This window comes from Nomia melanderi, chromosome 4, assembly GCF_051020985.1.
Source record: "Nomia melanderi isolate GNS246 chromosome 4, iyNomMela1, whole genome shotgun sequence".
Lineage (NCBI taxonomy): Eukaryota > Metazoa > Arthropoda > Insecta > Hymenoptera > Halictidae > Nomia > Nomia melanderi.
Window position 1 is genome coordinate 15,132,732 of NC_135002.1, and position 27,219 is coordinate 15,159,950.

Below are 27,219 nucleotides of genomic sequence, written 5' to 3' on the forward strand. Positions count from 1 at the left end.
TGGGGCATGGCTCGTGGAAGTGCAGCCGTAACTCGTTCGTTCAGTTGAGAGAGTTCGGTAGAACGGTCGTAGTAGCGTTGCCGTGGCGTGACGCTCTTCCCGAACGCGTTTCCACGTGAACAATGCCGTTCCTGAGCACCTTATCATATATGTAAAAAGTTCGCGGACGGCAGTGACAATACCAGTGTGCAGGGAACAAGAGAAAAAGGAAAGAGGACCTGCACAAAATGTTGGGGCCCCTCCTCGTCGTCGTTCTTCTCTCTCAGTTTCACAGAGGTAATTATAGTTTTACCTGTCACCGATTCACCTTCGGCCCATGAACCACTACTCGGCGAAGCGTCACCATCACGTGGCCACCATTGAGTCACGGCTGCCAGGTACGAAGAAACAGGTTTTTTTTCTGACTCCGGCTCGTACGAGGCGACTTCTGTTACGCGCATCGAGAGACTCTCATTGTATCGAAATGCCACTGCACGCACGTTCTTCTCCAGCCTTTGGTGTCGCAGCACTTTGGTCCTTGACACTTCACCTTTTTAGTTGAGATTCGCACGCCGTTGAGATGCAGAATTCAATTGGAACGATGGCATTGAGAGACGAGAATAATCTACTCCAATTTTTTGGAGTTGATGGACCTGATTTTGGGATATGTACCGTGGCAGTTTGTTGTTTTATGTTATTCTTTACGTTCTAAGTTTTTACTTTGGATTGAAGGTACTCGGAGGTTTCAATGCGAAGTTTGATTTTAGAAATGTTTATGAATTATGTAATGCCAAGCGTACCGTGTTACAGTTCATTATCTTTGATTTTTAAACATTACGAGTAACTTTCGATGGCAGTAAGCATCGTTCTGTTTTCAATGGCACTTTTCGGAATTGTATCGGTCGATACTTGATTTAGACTTGCTGTCATGTAATGATACGTTTTATTAGATATCTCATAAACCGCGAGTTTCTGTTTAAAAGTTGAGTTTAGTGCTCTTATTATCCTTAGTCATTGTAATGTAAAAGTGTCATAGTATAAAGTTCAAATATATTTATTTTATTACCATTAATTTGATTTTTTTTTGTATCAAGTTAAGTAACTTCCAATTTTCTCTTAAGCTTCGTATTATATACGAGAGTAAAGTTCATTATTTATTAAAATACGAATGGTTGTAACTTCGATTGTATTGTGAAATTTTTATTTGAGTTCGTTGCAAGGCAATAGTGTCAAACCTTCCTTTGTTACTCACTGTTAATTAGTTATATCGGCAACGAGAGGCGAGTGCCAAACTCGAATTTCATGTGAATCATTTCGGAATGCAATTACCTGTGTCCGCGATTGTTGATTTTACATTTTTTAGAGAAAGAGAGGAGTACGTAAAGTTTCTTCGTTACAGCGCGCAAGAATCATGCGTGCTGCATTTGAGGGACATTAATTGTTTCAGCGGTACATGGCGGTACATACGCGTCGGCACTGTAGAGTGCTGCAGAATAAACGCTCATGCGCGTTCTTCTAGTTTGCTTCCATTTATTATTGCTATTTCTTTCGAATGCTAAATTTAAAAAATTGTACTATAGGAGTCTCTCAAAAGTCAATGCTTAGAAAACAAAAATTGAGAAAATTAATGTTTTGGCTTCTGAAATTATTATACAAGATATTCAGAAGCTATATAATGAAGGGCTATCTGACCTAGAAAAATCGAAGAAACAAGCCAATCCTTTAAGAACTAAAAAGAATATTATTTGTTCCATTGAAATTGACAAAACTCAGAAAATATCATACAGTAGACTTAACCGCATTGGTTTCTGTGCGATTCATGTATCAACATTGGAAAAGAAATGTTATAAGAGACTAAAGAGTACCATTAAAAGGACTGTTACATTGATGATACACTTATTGACCCCTCAAATTCGATTGCCTATCGTTTCTCTTCTTTTTAGTTTATGTGATTGTAATCGATTGCTTCTCAATGGTATATCAGTTACCAATGGTGGATAGATGAAAGTTTAAGAGGCTAACGACGGTGAAAAGGTGTTGTAAGTTTATAGTGTGGAAATCTAATTTGCAATAGCAAAGAAGTTATAATATATAAAAAATAATCAAAGCAACTAATGAAACAATTGGTTTATACACTTTACTTGTTACATTTATCAGGTGTCAATAGTACAATTATTTTGTATGCCTTTTTTTTTTATTTAGTACATCCTGTAGACACTTTGTTGTGTGAAAATGAAGTGTGAGACATATTTATTAAGAAAATATTTTATTGTCATTGCGTTAATAAGTTCCAAGATGAGTTTTTGTTAATATGAGAAAGGAAAATGATTCCGAATAGTCTACAAATGTTCAGTACAATTTTTTCAATTTCTGTTTTTTAGAAAATTGAAGATACAACTCTTCATGCATACTTAAGGTCATTATCCTGTTGGAAGATAAACATACCTAAGCACATTTTTTTTTGTTGACTGTGATAAATTCCTGTTTCAAATATTGACATAGCCAACACCAGTTATTTTTCCATTAGTTTCCGCCAAATTTTCGATACCTTTCTTAAAGAAACAACACATTGTTGAATTACTACCGTCTTTAAGGATCGATATAATATTTTGTTTATTCAGGCGCGGTCTTGTGAATTATACCACACTTTTCTTTCCTCGTTGTTCATTACTTCGAATTTCGATTTGTCAGGCCATACCTCATCTTCTTAAAATGATACTGACTTACTCACGAATTACTTAGTAAACATATAAGCTGATAGGAAAAAATATTCTTTGATTCCGAAAATTATCATTTCTTTATGAAGTTTTCCTTGGTCTTCCAGATTCAATTAAATTATTTATTGTACTGCACTTATTTTAATTGTAATTCTTTTAGTTCTTGGATTTTTGTATACGTTCATTGGTTCATTTCTAATTTTAACTATTAATGTCTGTTATTTACTGACCTTCTATTAGTCCTACTCATTTCTGTAAAGGTAAACCCGAACGTTAATTAATAACAATGAACATACAACAGTTTATATATAAATTGACATACGTTTATTCTTTTACAATATCATTATTATGTAAATGATTTTTAAATTATTTCATTCATATAAACAAAATAACATTCGTGTTGTTTATACGCAGTAAGGCGATATCCCAGAATAGAAAACTGTTAACCAACATGATAAGTAACGTCTAGCATAGATACTGCTACTATTACTATGTGCTACTATAATTAAACCTATCTACTAATGCTAATTATTTTCTTTTGTCCCACTGACTGTCTGACTGTACAGTTCTTTAACTGGAACGTACTTACTGTACACGTTTCTGTAATAGGAATTGATAGGTCCATTGGTATTGTTTGATTTATCGAAGGTGACTAATAGGTTGTTCACAAAACGCGGGTCAATCTTTCATAGGTGACATTTGAACATAGTTACATACATTCTAAAAGGTCTATTTTTATTTCAGAGTAAGATTTATCATAATTAGTTGTTTTTTTCTGGTTGTCTTTGTCATTTTAAAAAAAGAAAAAAGTAAGAATACCTTTTTAATATGTAACACTTTTCTTCCACTGGTAGAGTAAAGTTAACATCAAATATTTACTAGAATGAACTGAAAGTTGAGAGAGTCTCTATTTATCTGCATGAACTTCCTACACCGTATGTTATTCCACCATATCTACTGTTGCTATTCGACAAAATAGACTCGTGTAACCCCGTTTCTATGAATTTCCTATTTAGTTCACCAATAGTAATCTGCGTGTTCGTCTCCGATAGGGAGAAATCGTGTATCTTCTGCTGGTAGTAGGCTGGCCACTCCTTATCACGGCTTCCTAATATGTCGGTCCCACGATTTCATGTAAACGTTGGATATCAAAACACTTGTTTTACCCTCGCGTCAATTATATAACGTCCTTGCTATGAATTAATTCTTTGTCGAAATACCGAGGCTGCAGAGTATGTCTCAAGTATTAGCTTAAAGCTATTAAAACTATGTTTGAAATCACTGCTAAACGTTATTAAATCAAATGAGTATTTCAGAAATGTAAATTTTCGGTCCAATAGTTCTTAAAAATAACATTTAATGTAAGTTTCCTTTTGTTAGCCATGCTAATGATAATTAATGGGTTATAAAGTTATAAGAAATTGTTTCAATAATTAGTCCACCAGTTTTTGGCACGAATATTGAATTGAACACGAATAGTATTCGATGGATTGTAAATTTCACGTCTTATGATTTTTCATTTTTTAAGATTGTATTCGGATCGGTTTACCGCAAGAAGTATAATTATTGTAACTTACTGTAAGATGAATTTTTAGTCTATACATCCACTATCTCACCTAAGCATAAACTTCATGCTTGGTCATGTAAGTTTGTTTGATATGCTCGTATTTATATCGCAACATATATTTCTCCTAATAAGAACTTAAGAAACTGAAAGTTTGAAAAGTATTTTAAAGGATATCCTTTTTCATTTTCCTACTTGAAGAAATCTTTAATAAAAGGAAATACAAATTTTATAATAAATAATACGAGTAATGTAACAAAGATTTATTTCATTTTAATTGTCTTAATAGAGTCGAAAAATATCTAATTAAAATTTGGACCAAACGTCCATGGATTTTTACCAATTAATCATGAAACGAGCTATGGACCCTATCAAAAAGTTGTCGCAAATGGTCACACTTAATTCATTTACATATTTATTTTCCGCGTGAAACGAGCCCGCTGGCTGATAATACGGCTGCGCTATCAGTAGAGGAAAGAAAGGACTTCCTTCCTACAGACGTTCATATTTGCGCGGAAACGAAACTGGCAGTGCGTGGTTTTCACGGTGAACAGTTGCGGAAAGAATAGAATAAAACCGAATCATCCGCAGGACATTGCGGCTATAATGATAACTTTTTCTCCTTATAGTGTGCCGTTAATCGTTCTTCAAACATTGGAGTTGAAGTTCTCAGTATTTTGTTGGAAATGACACATATGGTAGAACATAGGAATGAAATAATCTAATTTGAAATAGAAGTCCTTGAGATCCTTGAGATGTAATATGTCGTTGTAAGATCACGTTAATATATTAATAATTCGTACGTATTCCTAAAAAGGAAAATAAAATAGTTATACGATTAATATGAAATTTAGAAATAAATTAATTTTTATCTACAGAAAATATTAGATCTCTATCTTTATTGATAGAGATGCAACTATTGTTTCGAATGAAAAGGAAAGAAAAAAATAATTGGTTACTATTAATATTACGGTTTCATCAAGATAATGTATATATATGTATAGACCCGCATACATATTGTTAGCGAAAGTTAAGTTACTTATGTGTACGCTACCGATAACTGCTGGCGTTTGTTAATTAAATAAATTCCCGGAATGCGCTTTTTATAGTCGCGTTCTTTCAAAACCGTTGTAAGCTTAAATAAGACTTAGTAAACCTGTTTCTCTAATACTGTATCTACAAGTATATTGTGAATATGATTACAAAGGACACCAGATCATCTCTCATTAACACAAAAAAGTGAATAAACAAAATTTCCGTATTTCTCCAGCTTTGGTCACAAGTAAAGCAGACAAATTCCTATTAAATGATCGTGAATCAAAGTATCCAATTATGTTTAATTACTAATTACAGGAAACTGAGATTTCCTTCTCCTGTTCCCAGACTCTACAGCCTTAAGAACGAGTACGCCGACGGAAATTCGTGAAATTATTAAAAATGAGGGCGATCCTTTGGAAGTCGAATGCCAGAACGATGACGTGATCTATTTTACTTATCCTATCAGTTCAGGGGATAAAGTAAGTAAGGTATGTAGATTGTTGCAGAAGTTTCGGAAATCTACCATTTCTAGCCTTATGCTATTTTATGAAAACTTTACATTTTTAACTCTTTGACGGCTGTTAGCGTCTAAAGGCGCTTTAAAAATTTGTTTATTATATAGTTTATTCTATTGTTTCTAGAGACATTGGAGTTCGTTTGTTTAGATCTCGCAAATTAGGGATTTAAAAGTGGACTATTAAGGTACACGTTCATGTAATTACATCAGTCAAACTCGATACAAACATTTACCAAATAATGTTTATAAAATTCAATATGCGTCACATTGACGCGTTTCGTAAATTTAGTGTAAAAGTTAGAAAATGTTGGCACAGCACAATAGAAAATGTATTAATGTTGAAGCAGAATATGTTGAAAAACAATAAAACTGTTCAAACTTATTTGTGACTTTCCCAGACTTTTGCAGCAATCCACGTATTAATAGTGTGACAGTAACATTGCAAAATGTTGACTCTAATACATGTTTTAATAACAGTTGAACACATCAGCTGTGTATATAAATCAGACTCAAGATGAAGATGGCACCTACAGGGCTTTGCTACAGCGACCGGAAACTGTTTACGGTGACACCGGCTGGTATGGATGCTCGGATCATCAGACCACTGTCACCAGCCCATCTGACAGTGATCCATATATTAGCTGGACCTACGTTTACGTTCAATGTACGTGTATTTCTGATTCGTACTAAACTGCAGAAGTTTACGTGTCAGCATCAATGTTTGTTGCGAGGGTTGGCGTTAGTGCAAGGTTGACAAAAGCGGTGCGTAAGACTAACAAAGAAAGAAATCGTAGAGACATCCTCTAGAATTAATATTAGGACTGTCGAATAGATCAAAATGATCTATTTATTTCACTGTTATTGAAAGTATAAAGAAGTTTTCGAGAGAAAACTCAAGGAATGTACTCTTCGAATTTTTATAAGAAATTACGAACAAGTCTCTCTAATTGTAAGTACTCGATAGTTCTAGTATTAACAAAGTTTAGAAACTGATTTTTAAGAAGATATTTGACGTATTCCTTAGTTGATTATTGTTTACATCGGAATGGTGAAAACAGTTTTAGAAACACATTCATTCGAATCTATTTGAGGTAGATAAAATCCTAATTCACTATTAATAGATTATTTAATTTATTTATACAATCTTACAATAATTATTTTAATTTATTTAATTATATTAATTTTTAATAAGAATTTTTAGAATTTTCTTAGGCATTAGCATTTCATAAATGAAATTGTTTGGCGAGATATTTCGTCCATAAAATATGAGCAACAATGCGTCCCAAGGTATCTCGTTCTTGGTAAAGAAGAGGTTAAATGTGTTTCTTATTTCCAGATACGGAGGTTGTTTTTACTGTTTCAATACGTTCCTATTGATAAACATTAATTCCAACTAAAAAATATATATCAAATATATTTCCAATAACTACTTTCAACCAAAGTTTGCCAGGTTGTTACGTTCCCTTGTAAGTAAATAGAGCTACCGACTTACAGTGGCCAGATTAGGTCATCCAAGTATCGTCACAAGAATGTTTATAAGACAGTGGCAAGTGAAAGTTGAGATCGGCAAGCAGTTCGATCTTGCGTTGTCTTAAACGTGTGGACGTTGTCCCTGGAGATTCTTTTGGTAAAAGGACTATGTTCGAGAACGCAACGCTTACTCCAAGATCACAAAATGCACGTGGCACTTAAATATATTCATTTTTAATATATATGAATTTACTGGTTAAAGTAAAAAATAATTATTTATATTGTATTATAAAACTATTAATATAATAACTTGTTATTATATTAATAACAAATTTAATTATATTATATTAATAATAATTTGTTAACCCCTTGCCTTACAATAAAGTGTGAGACTCGTGGTGAGTATTTTCAGTAATATTTAACAAACATAAATATTACTCAGTTCCTGTGAATTCAAATGAAATATTATTTCTTCTCTTATTAATTATGATACTTTAGAGCAAACGTGGACATAGGATATGTCTAGAATTTGCCTCTTTTTCCCCATAAACTATTAATGATAGAGCAGTTGTTTCGATCACAGCTGAGAAATAAATTGCAGGGCAAGTGGTTAATATATTACATTATATACATTTAATAAAAGAGACCATTTTAAAGAATTCATTTTCAAATAATTTTGTGAAATTTTTAATTGTGTTTGCCATGGTTTCAATGTTCATATTTCTTGCGGTTTGACAAGGAAGTACAGTTTTAGCTAATCGAATTATGCCTGCAAAGATCTCTTGAAATCAGTGTAGAGTAATTTATGTAACTGTTATGTTTCAGCTAAAACGAATTTATTTGCGGAAAATGTTTCGTTCGAGACTCTACACGAAATTTCAGGAGGAACTGTCGTTATACCGTGCAGGCCAACATCGCCGAACTTGACTGTCAAACTAGAGACGGCGCTTCATGAGAGAGTAATGTTATTTATTAAAACATACGTGCAAGTATTATGTTGTAATCTAAGAAAACATTGAACGTGGCTTACTTGTTGATTATCCTGCCCTAAAAGAGAGTAGCATTCGGTAAAGCATAAGAAACGAGTGTAAAAGATTTCTTTAAAAAATAGTCCTTTAAATTTAACGTTTGCGATGTACATAATTTTGAGACCAACGAAACAATAAATTTAATGTCATCGTGAGAGTCCCTTAAATATGATGCAAATATGTTTTCAAAAGGATTAACAAAGTAATTAAAAATACATTACTCAAAGAAGAGGACTCGTAGAATCTCAAAAGAATTGTTATAAATTTATAATGTATTCAAAAAATTTATGGAAAATGATGTGTTATACGTGCAGATCAATTTACGGAGTATCTTCGTGATCAACAATCCAAATAATTAGACTGCTTATTTTTATGCATTCATGGGAAATTTTGAAGTATAAAATTGCACAGAATACAGGGGATACTAGAAAACATATAAAATGTGATAGGGATTATTTTTAGGTAAAACTTAATAAAGAAAAGGTTTATTTTATATATTAATTCTATTTTAATAATTACGTTCTTAAATATTTGAATTTGCATAAAGATTCACAGTCTACTGATAGCATTCAACAATTTACTATACCTTAAACAATGTATAAGTATACACGTCGTTGTAAACATTAAATCATTTATGCAGGTCAGGTATGAGGAAAGCAGAATTACTTTTGATCCGAGAATTGGATTTATACTGACGAACCTTACGATACTGGACTCTGAAGCCTTGTCATGCAGAACAGAACTAGACGGATTTTCTCAGGAGGTCGGTTATTATTTAAACGTGATGGGTAAGTATGTCTCTCAAACGAAGTCCGTTTCATTCTGTCATCACGAAACTCTCGTTACACTATTTCCATATTCACACGTATGTGTTCGTACAGTAGTAACCATTCAGAAGAACAGATTTTATATACATCGTTAATATGTATTTTTTTTTCGTCATTTATAAATATTAATCCTATAGCTCATTATTATACTATTTTATCACAGATGAATATCTTTTTAAATCTGTCCTTCTAAAATCAATAAATATATATGTATTTTGTTAATAACAAAGTTATTGTTTTGAAATAATATTCTTTATTTTTTTTTAAATATTAAACGCTGCCTTTATTGAATTCAACTAGGAGAATATTTATCGAAAACAAATTACAATTTCATAAGGAACATAGTTATTTAATATTAATATTTTTTATGAATTTAATTTGTTTTATTACGGTATATATAATATTTTTTAATTAAGACTATCATTATTTATTTTAAGCAGTTAACCGTGGAATTTAGTTTAAAATCAAATAATAAAATGTATACTCGTCAAACGCAGAGCAAATGCATCTACAATATATTCTAACGAAAAATTAAAGCAGAACGAAGAAGAATTACACGTTTATCTGAAAAAATGAATAATTTATCGTTGATCAAATTAGTACCATTTTGCGTTTTAAGATGACGTGTATACACGTCGAACGCAGTTAACTGGTTAATGATTGCTTTCATTAAAATTAATTTCACTGTTCTCTGTCACTTACGATGTTTTACCGTTACGTGTTTTAGCCACATTTGATCTGGACGAGCCAAAAATCATCGAGGATTCTGTGCGGCACGTGACAAGGGGTCAAACTCTGTACGTGAACTGTACCGTAATTATTGATGTGGGCATGCAGTATCTTCTCGATTGGAGCCCCCCGCATCAGGTATCGATCTCTGCATACAAGTTTCGTTTGCAGGGCGTGTTTGATTCAAATTTTACACACGGCAATTCAATATTATAGAGCAGCAGGATAACGACCCGCTTCTACAAGACCGATCTACATGACTCAGGGAACAGAGAGAGGATCACGAACGAGTTGACGATAAGGAACGTGACCGAGGAAGATGAAGGCTACTACAATTGCACCATCCGGAATTACAATAATCATAAACAAACACAGAAATACATCGAGGTACATGGTCAGTAGAATTATAGTACTCTGTGATCATTAGTTTCAGCGTCAAATAAATATTTTACAGCTCTAACACTAGAATTAACGAGCAGTCAAATCAATTAGTTTCCGTGTTTTTCATAGAGACCATAAAAGTCTATTTACTGCGATTCTAATTTTTGTTACTGTAACAATTCGCTTAAAAACTTCGGAAGAAAACAGTCAATCTTTTCAATAATTATAAAAGAAGCAATCAGGGATGAGTAATTTTGATACATCTAGTGTTAGTGTTAATTATTTTATGCCATACTATTTCTTCGTTGTATATTGGGGAAAAGAAGTAAGAAAACATGTTCCAATGTATTTTATTGATTGGAACTGTTATTTTTCTGTATAACTGTTACATAACATATTACTAAAATAAGTGACATAATGACTTGGTATGTAGGTAAACTATGTTAATAATTTTTTATTTTTTGCATTCACGAAAATACTTACTACTGATAAAAGAATTATTACACTTTTTTTTTAATTCCTACGATTTTTATTTTTCGAATGTTCAGATCCGCAACATAAATTTATCAATTTGACATCTCAAGATCCTGTTAAACACGTGCGTGCTGATTACGATGGTTCAGTACAGTGGGTCGTAAGCGTGAAGGGCTATCCTCAGCCTCGGATTACATGGTAAGTGAAAAATATTCGAGTAACTTTATATCGTTGGGGTTTCTTTAAGGAAGAACATACTTAATTATTTTTCTTGTGATTATTCATATTTCGTTAATTATTTTCTTCATATTAATCGAGTACCAAGAGTATTGCGAAAGAATTTTTCAGATTTATGTATATTCTATGTCGCAACTCTATTATTTCATTATTTTTGCTCCACAGGTTGAATCCAAAGGGCCACGAAATTACAGGAACTTGGCCGCCATCGAACACAGCGAAATATGGGATTAAAATTACGGATTCTAAGGCGGTGTTAAAAATTAACCATCTAAGTCTCGATGACTCGGGAGTATACTCCATCCAAGCCATTAACGAGGACAGATCCGAAATACTGAATTTCACGTTAGACGTGTTAAGTACGCTGCTTTTCTTGCTTAATGTTTAGAACGTGTACACTTGAAATTTTTTGGATTCAAACGTTTCAAGTTTACTCATTATTTATTTGAAGTTTAAATGCATACTTCGACTAAGCGGAAAACTATTTTATTGAGAAAAATCGTTTACGTTTATTAAACTTTAATACATAGTATTCATTGACAAACATGATAATAATAATTAAACAGGCAAATACGTGTGGAGTTCTTTAAAATCTATGTTCTGCATTTGAACGTAATTCATTCGTACTCATATGTGTAACAACATACAAATTATGTTTTGTGGACAGTAAAGTATGTGCTTCAAAAGTAACATGTAATTAACGTTTAAGGATACGCATTCAAGTAAAACAGTGCGTGTAATTTTGCATTTCTTATGAGTTTGTTACCATTAATTCTTTAATTTAATTAAAAATCCATTTTTTAGCTAAGCCAATACCGATGCTGCCTCATCTGAAATCGTATTACGCACCTAATCAAGAAGCAGATGTTTTATGTTATGTGGCAGCGTTTCCGCAGCCAAATATTACTTGGAGTTTCATCAAGTGTCCTAACTATCCGTCTTGCGAAGGTGGCGAAACCGTGACTTTAATGGTAAAATGCTTTTTCTCAATTACACATGTGCTTGCTCTATTAAGAAATGAAATTAAGTATATTTAAATAAATTTAAATACATTTAAGTAAATTGGAATGAATTTAAACGAATTGCAATAAAATTAAACAAGCTTAAATAAATTAAGTAAAAAAACATTTATATAGGGTACAATGGTGCCGATACAAGTAAATTCGTTCCGCTCCAACGCAACAATAATCATTGATTCGTCTGGAAGACTTACCTGCTCGGCGTGCAACAGTCTTGGCTGTGATTCAGCGACCGAAAACCTTCTCGTATCTGGTAAGAAAAGTATCATTTCAACATTTCAGAGTTTCAGAACTTGAAAGCATATAAAGATTTTTATATACTAAAGCATTCGAATAGCAACACATTGAAGGTTTTACTGTACGATAACACAAATATCATATTTAGCCGAATACGTAGGAAATGGAAAAAGTCAATCACTATCGACTCAACTTATAAACAATTAATTTGGATAATGTAATCATAAGATTTTACCATTTGAATACTTTTGTTATACATCTGTAGAAAGCTTGTCGAATCGGGACATATCCTAGTTTCGTCAGAATATTTTCAGTCTTGTTCTTTCTTCTTTTATTATTTAGTTTTGTTTCGTTTTTAATATCATGTTGTATTTTCTAATTTATTAGATGGAAATGATGGATTTGGTATAATTGACCCAAAGGAACCTGTGGTCGAAGGCGACGATTTGGAATTGATTTGTGCCTCCTCGGTTTACAATTATTCGAGCTCTTTTACATGGTCCGATGAAAACGATACGTCGATTATAGAAACAAGTAATCTTATTTTTAACATTTAAAAATCGCGTGTTCTCTAAAGTTTACTTTTTCATCGAATAATTATAAAAACAAGCGTAGTTTATATAGACTCGTTCCATGCCCGCTGTTTATTGATATCTGCCTCAAGAAAGCAATCGAAATGTGCTTGTAATTTCTTTATTCGAAATTTTTAGATAGATTGTCCATTCATAAAGGTCAGACGCAATATACATATAGATCAATTCTGAAGATAAAAAACGTAAGGAGAGAGGATTCGAAGGTTTACGTTTGTACTGGACGGACTATGGACTCTGTGCCAGAGAGTGCACAATATCATTTGAATGTAGACGGTAATTATCCATATACTTTATTAAATTATTGAGAAAGTTAAGCGACTCTATATTTTATAATTCTCTTTATGTTAGTCGCACGAGCACCTTCCTTTACTGAAGTCAATCTGCAAGAGAAAGAAATGGTTATTGATTTTCTCTCTCAAGGTCACAAAAGCGTACGTCTTAAATGTGTCGCGGATGGTATGCCTAAACCAAACGTCACTTGGTATAAGGTAAGTACTATTAATTATTCAAAGGAGATTGAAAATAATTTACATATGTATGTACTAAATTAAAATTAAATCGTAAGAATCTTCAAGTAAATTCGTAGAAATCGATAGTTCTTTAATTACCTTGATATTATAAATATCAATAATTGTTGAATTAAAATTTGTCATTTTTTATAAACTATACATCAATTTATAATTGTGGATCTTTGTAGGATGAATCATATTTATAATGTCATTTTATATTGATTTTTAAACATATCAAATTACTCTGTGAGACAATTGTTTCAGGTTTTAAGAAAGCATTTGTTAAAGTTATAATAATTACCAAGTGAAACAAACTGCCAAATTAAACGCTTGTATAGAAGTGTATTCATCAATATCTACGATTCTGTTGTCAGTTTTGAACGCTACTGCGGAGAGCAAGTAATTAATTCTAATTAGTATCATTTGACAGGATGGAGCAAAATTGGTGACTGGCGAACAGTTCAAGTGCCTTCAGAACAACCAAGTGCTTGTAATAGAATATCTGATGGAAAGCGACAGTGGCAAATACTCGTGCCGAGTGGAAAATCGCGTAGGAAAATTAGAAGCTTCTCAGTTAATAACAGTAAAAGGTAATAAATATATTACATCGAAAAATAATATGAATAATACGAATAATACGAATAATACAAGTAATACAAGTAATACAAGTAATACAAGTAATACAAGTAATACAAGTAATACAAGTAATACAAGTAATACAAGTAATACAAGTAATACAAGTAATACAAGTAATACAAGTAATACAAGTAATACAAGTAATACAAGTAATACAAGTAATACAAGTAATACAAGTAATACAAGTAATACAAGTAATACAAGTAATACAAGTAATACAAGTAATACAAGTAATACAAGTAATACAAGTAATACAAGTAATACAAGTAATACAAGTAATACAAGTAATACAAGTAATACAAGTAATACAAGTAATACAAGTAATACAAGTAATACAAGTAATACAAGTAATACAAGTAATACAAGTAATACAAGTAATACAAGTAATACAAATAATATAAATAATACAAATAATATAAATAATATATATAATTTTTCTACTCAGTTTTTTCGAATTCACCATTTTGCTCGTAATTCTCAGGAAAAGAACAGTCAATAGGACTAATCGTCTCAATCGTCATCGTAGTTATTTCCGCATTGATTATGATGATCTACTTCATCATCAAGATCCGTCGTGAAAAGGTAACTTCAACTTTCGGAATTACACGTCGCTCTTTTATAATAAAAAAATTGATTCTAACAATTTTTTTAATGTCTCAGACTATGAGAAAGCAGTTGATAGATGCAGGATTAATGCACTTCGTGGAAGGAGCGGTCGAATGCTTGAATCCAGAGTTAACAGTGGATGATCAAGCGGATTTACTTCCTTACGATAAAAAGTGGGAATTTCCCAGCGAAAGATTAAAATTGGGTAATATTATATTCTATTAAAAAAATGTTTGTCTTTTAATATTTTATCTATCCTGTAACATATACAACTTAACTATGCTTTCTTCGACTATTAGTACCTTCTATTCACAATATCCAAAATTTAAAGAATGAAGAATTTTTTGGATACTTTTAATTTCAACATATTCAGCGACTCTTACAAGCTAAATTTACAAATTTTTCTTTTACAAATAAAATTTACAAATTTTACAAATTTTACCTTTTGGGTAGACCGAGGCGAATCGGACCGGTTCAGATTTAACAGCAAAGAATTAATAATTAAAACTTAGAGACAATATTTTTTTCACAGATTTCTTATTCATAGGTATTCAGCTTCAATACTAGTAAAAAAAAATTATTAATGAACTTAAAAAAACTTCGTGTTATAAGTTTTTTTATGTTATTATTTTTGTTAGTAATTCATCGGTCCTTATTACTCTTCATCCTTCCCTTAATAGTGTTCTTCTTTGACCTAGTTTTTAACTTCTCTTGTTATTTTGTAAGAAGTATCATTTTACTGACAAGTGGTGTCAAATGTAAAAATTGATTTGTTTTAATTATTCGAGAAGTAAGTCTTCTTTGTAGGATTATACAAGGTATGCGATAAATTTTCGGAGCTTGACCCATAGTCAGTTCGATGGAGTTAATTCTTATTGTTGTCTTTTACTGTTTCTGGACACCGTCATCCTTGATTTGTGCCTTTGTACTGGATTAAGTGAAGCGAAGGTGTACTTTTCGTATTTGTATTCGTTTTCCCTCATGATCCTGTTCCCTCGGTCTACCCTACAAGTTAACTATACAAATTTTACAAATTTATCGCTTTGTTTTCTTTAGTGTAGTAATTAGGAGCAACTGTTGAGTGATACTACGTTAAGAAAATTCCGGTCGAATACAAAACAATGCTCCGTCTAAAATTTTCGTTGTTTATACATTATGTGATAACGTTCAACAGGAAAGCAATTGGGTAGCGGTGCGTTTGGAGTCGTCGTAAAAGCCGAAGCTGAAGGGATTTGCGAAGACGAGGCGGTTACCACTGTAGCGGTGAAGATGGTTCGCCGTACGACTGATGCCACGTACGTTCGTGCACTCGCCAGCGAGCTAAAGATCATGATACACCTTGGTAAACACCTGAACGTTGTCAATCTTCTTGGTGCTTGCACGAAAAATATTTCCAAACGTGAGTATCCTGTCACGCGTCAGTTACGTCAGTCGTTAAATATTTACTGTTAAACTGATTCATTCTTAAAAACATAAAAACTTCGACTCGGTCATTATCATTATTTAGAAACATAGATCTTTAGTTTTCATCGAATGAAAGGTTCAGAGAATACCATAAATTTATCTACATCAATTCTATAAAGCTTTTGTTTTTCCTTCGAAAATTTTTTTAATACATATTGCTTTCTTCCTCGATTGTCTTATTCATTTTTCATATTTACATAGAGCGTTGAGAGGTACTGATTCTTATACAGAATTAAATATTGTTTTACGCGGATTACTGTAAATATTCTCCATTACAATTGAAGTTCAGAATTATTAATACACATATTTATTTTTATCATTTCTATTATTAGGTAATTAGATATTACGTTGTTTTTAATACCCAATGTTGCGTCAAATGTTATTTAATAATCTGTTGCAATTCATCAGGTGAACTCTTAGTAATCGTTGAGTACTGTCGATTTGGAAATTTGCACAATTATTTACTGAGGCATAGGAGCGATTTTATCAATCAGATTGATCCAGCAACTGGTAAATTTGATCCTAATATTGGTGCCGATCTTCTGACGAGGACTGTCAGCGTGTGCAGTAATAACAGGTTTGATCCTTTATTTTTCATTGTTGTGGTTCATGTTAGTTGTGAATAACAGTATGATTATTAAATATTTGGAAAAAGAAATCTATTAGATGTCATTGCAAAATTAAACAGTGATTTGCACGTTTTATAATAACCCTACTATCTCTGAATGTCAAAATGTCATGAAGATTCACTAGTATCATAATTTAACACGTTTTCTTACCTTTACAAATAAATTATTGTATAATGTGCGCGAGCAAGAAGATAAGAGTAAGTAAATAGAGAATTTTTCTCGAAAGTTCAGTAACTGAATTTATCATTAATTATTTCAAACGATTCCTTTCTGACGGAACGGTACAATTTATAACAATTCCTTCATAGGACATTCTTATCGGTATAATTTTAATACAAAAATTTATCTACGTATCAAAGATTTAAAGGTCCTTCTACTTTCAACAAAGAAGCAACATTTAAAGTTAAAAATTTCACTCTTCTTTAAAAGTCTTTCCCAAACGCGAAAAGTCACCTAATGAAATTCATTTAATAAATATAATTTGATACAGATTAAATAAGTTTCAAGTTGGATAATTATTTAATGACAAATTCATTACTACTGTTTACTGCATTGTGATACAATTATTCGCGCTTCCTGTCAATAACGCCATAAAAAATATTGGTGCATGCAAGGGGTAGCGGTGCTAACGGCTCTTCTGTTTTCTTCTGTCTGCACGATAGGATAAAATATGCGGAATTGTCATTTTCTCGCAGTAACAACCGTAATTCAGCAACTGATTCGGTGCAGTATCAAGGTACAACTGCAGATTCTCAAGGTGTCAGTGTATCACCGGATGGCCTCGTCCTTAGTAATGACTCCACTCAACCGGGATGGAGATCTAACTATCATGGGGACTACAAGGACTACAATTTAAAACCAATTTGCACACAGGATCTGTTATCCTGGGCGTTCCAGGTAGCTCGTGGAATGGAGTATCTCTGTCAGAGAAAGGTGGGCGTGATTAATTCTTATTTGATTAATTAATTAATTAATTTTCTATCGAGATAAGTAAGCTTTTTTATGCATACATAAGTAGATACAATGTGGCAAAGTAATTACACATCAATTAAATTATATTAGATTATTTTTCTTTAATTGTTAATTACTTTATTGGTTTCAAGCATTATACTGAATATATGCGTAATAATTATCAACCATAAATATTTAAAAATTGTTACTATTATATTTTTTATTTTAATCTATTTTCAAACTATTGATCTATGAATGAAGGAAGACTGAGGCAGAATTATTGCTCATAAGAATTCAGTAATGAAGAATAAAGTATTACTTGAATTCCCTAATGTCATTCTTCTAAATAATTTATTCCAAACGTTAATGCATCTGATTTATATACTTAATATAATTATAATGTCAAGAATTACGAATTACTAGAGAGTCGTTGCAAAAATGTTGTAACAACTAATCGTTGTTTAATCATTAATTTTCAGGTGCTTCACGGCGATTTGGCTGCGAGAAACATTCTGCTGGCTGAGAATAACATAGTGAAAATTTGCGACTTCGGTCTGGCCAAGTCTATATACAAGGACGACAATTACAAAAAGAAAGGCGATGGTCCATTGCCCATCAAGTGGTTGGCTATCGAATCGATCAGAGATCGAATTTTCTCTACGCAATCGGATATTTGGTCTTTCGGTATAGTTCTATGGGAGTTTTTCACGTTGGCTGAGACACCTTATCCCGGCATGGAAGCGGAGATACAGTATCAGAAATTGATCGAAGGTTATAGGATGGAGCAACCTGAATACGCCACTCCCGAAGTGTAAGTTTTTTTAATAGACTATAGTTTACAGTAAATCTTTGTTCAAAATTAAGGGGAAAAACATTTTTATTTCTAATCAATTTTGTGTATTAAATTTGTATAATTAGTTCTCTATAACGCGATAAGTTTATTGAAATCTGTTGTACTTTCGATTGGAGCAAAAAAATTTCATATCACGTCTCTTCAATTACACAAACGGATGCATAATGCATTACGAAAGGTAATTGGGAATTAAAGACTCATACTTTGCAATTTTTAATTTATAGGTATGACATAATGCTTCAGTGCTGGAAGGCCAAGCCTACTCTTCGCCCAAGCTTCACGGAATTAGTCGAGAGTATAGGAGACTTGCTGGAGGAAAGTGTGAGAGCTGTAAGTACACTAATTATTCCTTCATTTTCTGTCTGAATGTTCAGAATAATTTATCTATATTAAATTCATGTATAAATGCATATTGCAATATAAACTATAGCTTCTCTATTCATTATTATATTCAAAGTAGAATAAAATTTTATTTACAAACGTTAACATATAAAAATCCATGTTTACATTCGGGACGTGAAAACTTCTCTCTAAAGGGCCAATCAACCATCAACTCAATTTAAATTTCTACAGGCCAACGTAGAACATATAATATTATTTCTGTAATTAACTAATTCCAATCAAACCATAATATCAACTAAGTTTGTAGACGTTTATTATACAGTGTGCTTATAAACATAAACGTTAATCAAATAACGTTTACAAAATTTAATATGCATACACCCGACGCATTCCGTAAATTCAATGTTAACACTAAAACTACTGAGCAATCAGATTTATTTTGAAACTTATCTCCAATTTTTTATAATAATTAGAAGAATGTGTTTCTTGAGATTCGATGAGTAATTCTAGTCTTGTATTTGTGCAAATATACGAATTTCTGATGAACAAAATTCTGAAGTGTGCCAATTTGACCCGTTCGGTAGTTTCAGTATTAATCTAATCACGACGAGCCCCGTTTTAACCCCAATTGTCGATTTCAGCATTACATCAGCCTGAATGCTCCTTACCTGGACATGAACACGATGCTACTAGGAAATGGCAAGAACGACTACCTGACAATGTTGTCTGCTCCCGATCACGCGATGCTTTCATCGCCCACCCACGAATACGTGAATTCACCTGTACTTGAGAATCCAGGGGGCTCAGAGTATCTGTGCATGAGCCCGAGAAGCCAAAAGAACGAGTCAGGCATATTCAGTCCAAGGCCCCGTCAAGAACGGTCGCATTTCGATTTCCCGAGCCCGACATCAGATTCAGAAATGTCGCCGATGTTAAAAAAAGTGGAAGATGACGAGCCCTATTTAAAACCCATCAACATTCACGAACGGAGGGCGGAGTTCGCTAGAAACTGGCAAGCTAGGAAGAACAATCAAACAGAGGATCGATCAGAGGACGGAGAAACGAATCGGGATTCTGGCTACTGCAACACACCACGGAACCTCCAAGAGATAGATCTAAATAAAAAGAATAACGAAAGCTTGGAGAAGTCGGAGGTTAATTCGAATCCAACGACCAAGAAAGATTTCACTTCACCGATCATCAGGACACAGGACAATTATGTGAACATGCCGAAGCAGAAGATGGATCTGCAGAAAGACCTACCAGACGGATTCAGCAATCCCAGTTACGTGATAATGATTAATAGAGAGTTAGACCAGACCAAGGTTTGAAGTGTCAAAAAGTTTCTTCGCTTTTGGAATTTTTGGAATTTTCAGGGACGAATAGTGCAGGTTTGGGGTTTAATGTAAGCGAGTCTGTGTACGTGTTCTCTTGGACTTATGAGTGTAAAATCGTGTGATGCAAGGGAAAATTGGTTTGTACATTTTAGCTGCCGATTAATTCCACTGTGCCATGAAATGTTCGCGTAACAGTGTGCTGTTGGTTTCGTTGGAGGGAAGGAAATATCGGACTTTCTAATTTTAAGTAATACAGAGAGGAATATGAACAAAATGTTTAATGAAAGATCAACTCAGATAATGTGTTCGTACACGTTGTAAATGACAGAGTTTTTAAGATGATTCTATAAATACATTCAGAGAAAATGTAGCTTTTTCGTACGGTTGTCTCGAGATAATTAAACTTGAATATTATCTGGATTCACGAGCATTTGATTTTTGAGGTTTTTGATAGTTCTTGAAGCTTTGTAACGAGTGTCTTAAACTATGGTTAATAGCATGGCTAATTATTCAATTTTCAAAGTCAATTGGAAAATGACTTTTAACATTAACGCAATGGTTAATATATATTCTTTGTACTAAAGTGATTTTCTACGGTGCTCCTAATTACGGAATATTTGTACATCTTAAAATTGCCTTATCGCTGTTCATTTATCAATCAAGAGTGCCTTGCACTGTTTAATTGTTATACTGATAATAAAATATATTTAAAATATTGTTATATAACAAGATGCAAGTATGGCGCAATCCACTTTTTTTAAAGTGATTTATTCTCGTTGTATTCGATTGTGTTCACACATGTATGTGTGTATATTTACAGAGTGTAAAACAAGATAGAAATTGCATGTTACGAAATTTCTATGCAATGGAAACATTTGATTTTTTAAAATATTGAAAATTGTTTTATAGTTTATATTAGTTTGTAATATTCCGCTTTGAAAATCTATCTAAATTATCGATTTCATTTTTTTTTATTATTACATTTACTACCTAGTGAACTATAGTTATTTGCATTGGCAAAATACATTTTCGTGACGTCTGCGTATAATATTTAAATTGTCACGATCTTCTTAATCGTTTGCAAATATTACAAATGTTACTCACTATAGGTTGGAACGCATTCGAATGTTTGCTCGAAAACTCATCAATAACGAGAAAAGTCAAATAAACGACACATCCAGATGTCAATGCGCTTTTAGTATGACTAAAAAATGATTTAAAAAATTTGTGTGAACATAACGTGTTTCTGCGGATTTTTAAAGATATTTTTTAAACGGACAATTTTCTGAGAAACATATGTTAAAAGTGCAGCAAAATCGTTTATTTTTCACTGAGCAAATGTATCACTTGTTTAACTTTCCTTGTAAATATCGTTGCGACGGACTGACTCATTTTCTCCAGCATAAAATTGATATTTTTATAGAGAAACACTTCTTCAATGAAACTTCGAAGTCGTTGAAACGTAAAATTTACGAAATGATTCCAAATCGTTGCCACGTCTTCGAATTTTTCATGAAATGGGAAGAATCATTTAGGTTAATATATTTACGATATTGTGCTATGCGTATTAATGATACATATTAACTAAGAAATTACATTGTAATAGTATTTTTAGCTGACCAAATGTACAAAAAAACAAGAAACTAATATTACGGAGATATACATAATAATAGTGTCGAATGCAGAAGCTTTTAATGATGTACTTATTACTTGTTATAGATACAATCTCGGCAAATAAATCATTTAAATCGCTTTGAACAGTAACAACGGCATTGAAAAAATAATATTCAATACCTAAACCAGAAATTCGAGATGCTAAACAAGCGTAAACACGAACTTGCTAAGCAGTACCTAATACTCAAATGTATTGTGAGTTCTTTCACAGGGTTTAGTGTTACCGATCCGAGAGGAGAAACGAATTTTTTAAAAATTCATCGAGATGTACTATGACCAAAGACGTGTAGCGTGTAACGTTTTAATATTGTTAAAATATTTTAGTTTGTATACAGGATTTTTATGGCGATTCTCGAACAAGAAGATTTCTAATCTTACACTGTTTTTATACGATTAAAAGTTTGTAAAATAAAACCTTCTATAATTAACTAAGCAATTTTTGTTATAATCCCACGTCATCTTCGATTCTAATGGAATACGGTACATCATGTACTGTTACGTTGCTACAAACTTGTCGGCCTCGTTTGCGAGTTGTCTCGAACAAATGTTTTTTGTATTCCCTCCACCTAAGAAATACAAAATTTGTGTTTATTATTAGTATTATAAAATTAAATGAAAAATTGAAATTATCATTTCTAATCAAAAGGAACTTATTATTATAAAATTATTTACTTCTGAGTAGAAAAGATTATATTGACACATACTTTCGATTACGAACGAATTTTTCGAACAACTCTTCCCTCGTTGGGTACTTTGAGTCCATAAAGAGCTTTACGTGTTCCCAAATATTCGCTCGACTATGTTCGTTTAAAAAGTATCTCGGAACTAGGAAACATCGTACGTTTGACGTAGATATTATTCTTCGATTACGCATGTTCTCGCCTGAATTTTAATATAAAATGAATTTTTAGGTTCATACAGTACGTTTCGTATAGTAAGTGTGAATTATTATTATATAGTTTGTTAGATAATATTTGGAACCAAAATAAGCTATAACTATTATTAGTTTTAATAACATTTGGAACTGAAGTGAGCTATTGAAAAATATTTTATACACACATTTCCATGTCGTTTAAAATTTATGATAAAGGAATTTATCATAAAGTGGATGCATTTTCTTGCCTCACGATTTTTGCATATTCTGGGTTTTATTATTATTAATAATGACACTTGCGACAAATGTTTTTATAATAAGATATAATAAAAAATAGTAGATTGGAGTTCAAAAAAAGAATAATCACAATTTTTTTCCTACTGAAATGATAGAGTGAAACCTTCCAAAGTATTACCCAAGCCAAAACATGCGCCTCTTTGAAATATACAAATTTGCATAAAAATGGTTCTTGAATCTTTTGGATAACATTGTTGAGAAATGGAGGATGGTTCTCTCATTAACATTTCTGCTACATCAGTAATTTTGTGCCATTCGTGTACCTTGATGGTAAATTTAAATTTTCATTACACCTGGAATTTTATAATTAATATTATACTATCAGAGAGATAGAGAGTGCTTACCACGTCTAAGAGTGCGGTAGTAATAATGCTAGAACGATCGAAATCGACACGTTCAGCAAGTAATTTTGATCGTTCTGTCATGCGTAATAATTCCAAGGCCGTTGCACTTTCTTCACCCTCAACGTTGTCGTAACCGTTTCCCTTTGAAAATGATTTTCTTTCCAGCGTGATATTTACAAGAAAAAATGTTCTTTTATTTTCAAGTTTCTTTATTTAAATTCATTGTCGTGTAAAATGGTAATTTATTATTTGAATTTAAATTTACTAATCGAAACAAAATAATAGACATAAAAAAAATTGTGAACTTCTTCCCAAGATGATTCTATTTGTTATTAAACTATTTATTAGACATTGTACGATTAGACTCATTGTACAATTGACAAATTAATTTTATTACATGCCAAAATAAGATGAAAATCGAGAACAGTAAAATTATAGTTCCGATTTTGTTTACAAGTTATTAATTACAAATCTGCCAATACAGGCGCATGTGGCAGGTTAGTGGGTCAGCAAGCAAGGACGCATTAGAATTAATTGCTAATAATTTGAATGCAATATTGAGCTTTGAAGGTACGAGGTGTAACAAAATTATTGGTAATAGCTTTTACAGATGATCCTGTACTTTGGGTCAGTGGAGATTTGTTAAAATAAATTGCTGCAAAATTGACATTGACCTTGAAACCCAAGACACATAATTTTGTTCCACTTTGTGTGTATAATTATCTTCTAAAATTTGTTCATTATTACGAAAGAATATTCATCGTTGTATTACTTGATCCTCTTTGAGGCTTTTTCTTTTTATCGATAATCCAATGTCTCTTTCCATAGATTCAGATATTCTGGGGTCGTACAATTTATGTTGTACGCGTCCATCCGACATAGATTGCTCGTATACGATCATATGTTCTATCAGACGGCATTCGCCTTCTAATAAGAAGTGGACGTAGTTAACCATTCCTTTACCGTCACCTAGCAAAACCTTAAATAGTTATTATTTTATTCGATGTCAGCTTCTGCATTTTTTGAAACGTTAACATCAAGTTTTTTAGTATTCTATCATTAGTCATTACTTAACTACAGACATATAACATGCTGAGAATGATTATGTTACAAGGAAAAACTTGAAATGGGAGGATGTTCTTTTTTTGCGATATTTGTTCTATTCAATTTTTATAGAAAATATTATTTTATAATTGAATCAGACTCTTAAATACAATGTGTTTATTAAAAAAAATATTTTTTGGGTTTTAAGTAATTGAGATGAATCAAATTTTCTGAAGGGCATGCATCATGCGATTTACATTATTATGATTCTTAACTCCTCATTCGTGCAATTTTCTGTTTCTAAAAGTAAATTTTCGATATTTAAACTTTATTAAAGCTGTGTTTTACTATTGAAATGTGGCGGTAACATAATTTTGTAAATTTCTTGCCTCGTCAGCGCTGAATTCTTTGACTCTGCTCAGAATACAACACTCCCGTATGGTATCTTTGTCCCAGGTCTTGAAATAATTAAAATGTACTAATGCATCTTGTAAGATATCCCACTCATGTGACAAATGGCGTCGTAGGATTGCATTGAAGTGTTCACAAGGGATGATGAGTAGATCTATCGTTGCTGTGTATTGAGCATCGAAAATGTTATTCAATGCACCTAATACGATTAATATTCAGAAACAATAATTATTTAAATGATATGTACTTTTAGTGATTACTGTTGCAGTTCTTGGTATCACATGCAGTAATGCAATTTCGCCAAATATGTCACCAGCGGTCAAAGTTCCCATATCAATTTCTTTTGTCTCACCTAATTGTGGATGAACAGCAAAATTGATTATTTACAATAATGTATTTATTATATGTAAATTAAGGATTTTGAGGTTGGACATTGAGAATAATATGTCAAAGTAGAATTATATTTGTTGTATTCTGTTAAAGGTAACACAATTGACTTCTATTCAAATTTTGACAAGCTTCAAGTGCACGGATATTTTCAGCTTAAAAGTAACTAATATTTTTAATACAAAATATCACGAACCAGTCCAACGATCTGTCACCGACTTCGATAAATTAACTTCTCCATTCAATATAAAATAGAGATTCTCTGCTTCACGACCCTGTCGTACAATCACCCGACCAGGTTTTAAGTATTGATACCGACACACGTGAGCTACAGATTCCCTTAGATTATCTGGATATTTTCGGAATGCATGAAACTTTTTGAATAATTCGTATATGTACGTTTTTTCTGCCGCTGTTCTTTCTGCTGGTTTCGTCAACAGTATAGAACGATCCTTAAACATAAAATAATTTTTAATTTGTATTCGTTTCATTAGAGTTAGCATTTTTCCAATATTCATTTGTTTCAGTTTATTTATCAATAAAAACACATTATATAAATGATTTTCGTTTCTCTATAAAAGTAAAAGTCATTAATTGAATTTTATATGAATAAATCGAATATAAATTCACGTTATATATATTTTTATTATGAAGTTATATTTTACTCAGAAATGCATGTATCTTATACATTTTTCGTAGATTTGCATACATGCGTGCAACAGCATTTCGAATCTGTTTATGATGAAATATATTTTCAGAATTTTAATTATGTTTCTCTTATATTTTTTTTTGTATTTATTATTTTTAACAATGGTAATACGTTCTAATTATAAGACAGACTAATATTTTTTACTAACCTCGGGGGACAAACCTTTTTTTTCCACTTTTTTCTGCTGTGCCATTCGAATATTGACTGCCACATCATCGCTGATTTCTTCGATCACGGGCTCTTCTGTCAACCATTCGATGTATTCTAACACAAGTCTGACAGCAGCTCGGAAGAGATAATTTCCTTTCAGTCTGTTCGTCTATTCATTGACATTGATTATTTTATTAGGTGCATTGTAAAGGTTAAAGTGAAATAGAAGTAAATTCCCTTTTTGTACTTTCATCTTCAGTAATAGGAAATTTCAATATTTTTTAACACAACAGATTCATAGAGAACCTTAATGGGCCTCAAACAAACTTTTTACTAATTTCTTTTGTTTCTTCAGGATAGAAAAACCTTCAAAACGGTAATGTTCAGTTTTTTACTTTCTGATGCAGCACACAAAGTGTAATAAACATAAAAAAATTGTTTTAATGGAAATTAAATAGCTCTTTATGTTCAATAAAATTCTTTAATATTTTCCAAAGGCATCAAACTTTCACTGTGATAATTTTTTATGTCTATCATAGTCTTCAAAATATATTGGATAAAATAGCATGCATTAAACTTTAAGTATTTCTGTTTATTTTGGAAGGTAGAAAACTGACAGAAAAAAGGAACGGTTGATATTTTCGTTGAAATTCATTATAGACTGTCAGTTTTAAAAATACATATATTTTAGGTTTATTCGGTTGAGTTGAAATTAATAGAATGCAAATTACTAAAGTATATACATATATTTAATAATTAGTGATAAGTTCTTTATTTTTTTATATCACAATAGATTTCTTAAACATTCTTTATCGTAATCTAATGATTTGTTTTTTATTTTCCTCGTTTCGAATAATCAGTAAGAGGGGGGATCTATATTTTCTGAAAAATAGTGTGACTAATTTTAATAATATGAAATAAATTTTACTTAAAGTATGTTATCAAAGAAAAGTGAAATCACTTTTGAAAATTAACAAATTCAGTATCGTTTTGACTCACCGTGCTTAGAATTGTCGATCTCCTTGCCAAAACGTCGAGAAACGACTGTCGGAGGGATGTTCCTCGTCTGTACGCCATTTCTCTTTTATTGAAATATCAAGAGCCTCAAACGTGTACAGATTAATCAAATGTGCACAAAATAGCTTTATAATTTCTTAATAAGCGACACGATAATTTATTGGACACTGGTAGT

At 32.0% G+C, this 27,219-nt stretch overlaps 2 protein-coding genes across 4 annotated transcripts; one reads left to right on the forward strand and one right to left on the reverse strand.

Moving 5' to 3' along the window:
* On the forward strand, positions 1-22,243 carry Pvr (PDGF- and VEGF-receptor related). 3 transcript variants are annotated; one of them, XM_031972698.2, is made up of 23 exons: positions 1-276; positions 5,644-5,777; positions 6,293-6,479; positions 8,111-8,244; positions 8,954-9,101; positions 9,868-10,007; positions 10,086-10,263; positions 10,799-10,922; positions 11,127-11,320; positions 11,766-11,932; positions 12,098-12,233; positions 12,605-12,751; positions 12,928-13,083; positions 13,159-13,298; positions 13,750-13,909; positions 14,437-14,537; positions 14,616-14,766; positions 15,736-15,960; positions 16,434-16,602; positions 17,317-17,587; positions 18,085-18,416; positions 18,683-18,788; positions 19,442-22,243. In XM_031972698.2, exons 1-23 carry the CDS (start codon positions 228-230, stop codon positions 20,129-20,131), a joined length of 4,239 nt encoding a protein of 1,412 aa, XP_031828558.1. In that variant the 5' UTR covers positions 1-227; the 3' UTR covers positions 20,132-22,243. The 3 variants fall into 3 exon arrangements, with proteins under 3 accessions (XP_031828558.1, XP_031828555.1, XP_031828557.1); XM_031972695.2 differs by lacking the exon at positions 1-276 and adding an exon at positions 337-647; XM_031972697.2 differs by lacking the exon at positions 1-276 and adding an exon at positions 337-647 and having other exon boundaries at positions 17,350-17,587.
* On the reverse strand, positions 22,167-27,219 carry LOC116425343 (uncharacterized). Its single transcript, XM_031972925.2, has 10 exons — positions 27,027-27,219; positions 26,026-26,196; positions 25,365-25,620; positions 25,029-25,133; positions 24,760-24,944; positions 24,142-24,305; positions 23,327-23,405; positions 23,101-23,245; positions 22,516-22,693; positions 22,167-22,377 (listed from the first exon to the last, which is right to left on the reverse strand). The coding sequence occupies exons 1-10, from the start codon at positions 27,102-27,104 to the stop codon at positions 22,254-22,256; spliced, it is 1,485 nt and encodes a 494-aa protein (XP_031828785.1). The 5' UTR covers positions 27,105-27,219; the 3' UTR covers positions 22,167-22,253.

Bases quoted from the DNA above. Each gene is read 5' to 3' on its own strand.
- Pvr (XM_031972695.2), top strand. From the start codon at position 560: ATGCAGAATTCAATTGGAACGATGGCATTGAGAGACGAGAATAATCTA. The intron at 10,008-10,085 runs GTATCGATCTCT...TCAATATTATAG, and splicing joins ATTGGAGCCCCCCGCATCAG to AGCAGCAGGATAACGACCCG. The intron at 13,299-13,749 runs GTAAGTACTATT...ATCATTTGACAG, and splicing joins CAAACGTCACTTGGTATAAG to GATGGAGCAAAATTGGTGAC.
- LOC116425343 (XM_031972925.2), bottom strand. From the start codon at position 27,104: ATGGCGTACAGACGAGGAACATCCCTCCGACAGTCGTTTCTCGACGTT. The intron at 22,694-23,100 runs GTAATACTTTGG...ATTAAAATTCAG, and splicing joins AGGCGCATGTTTTGGCTTGG to GCGAGAACATGCGTAATCGA. The intron at 22,378-22,515 runs GTATGTGTCAAT...TGTATTTCTTAG, and splicing joins AAATTCGTTCGTAATCGAAA to GTGGAGGGAATACAAAAAAC.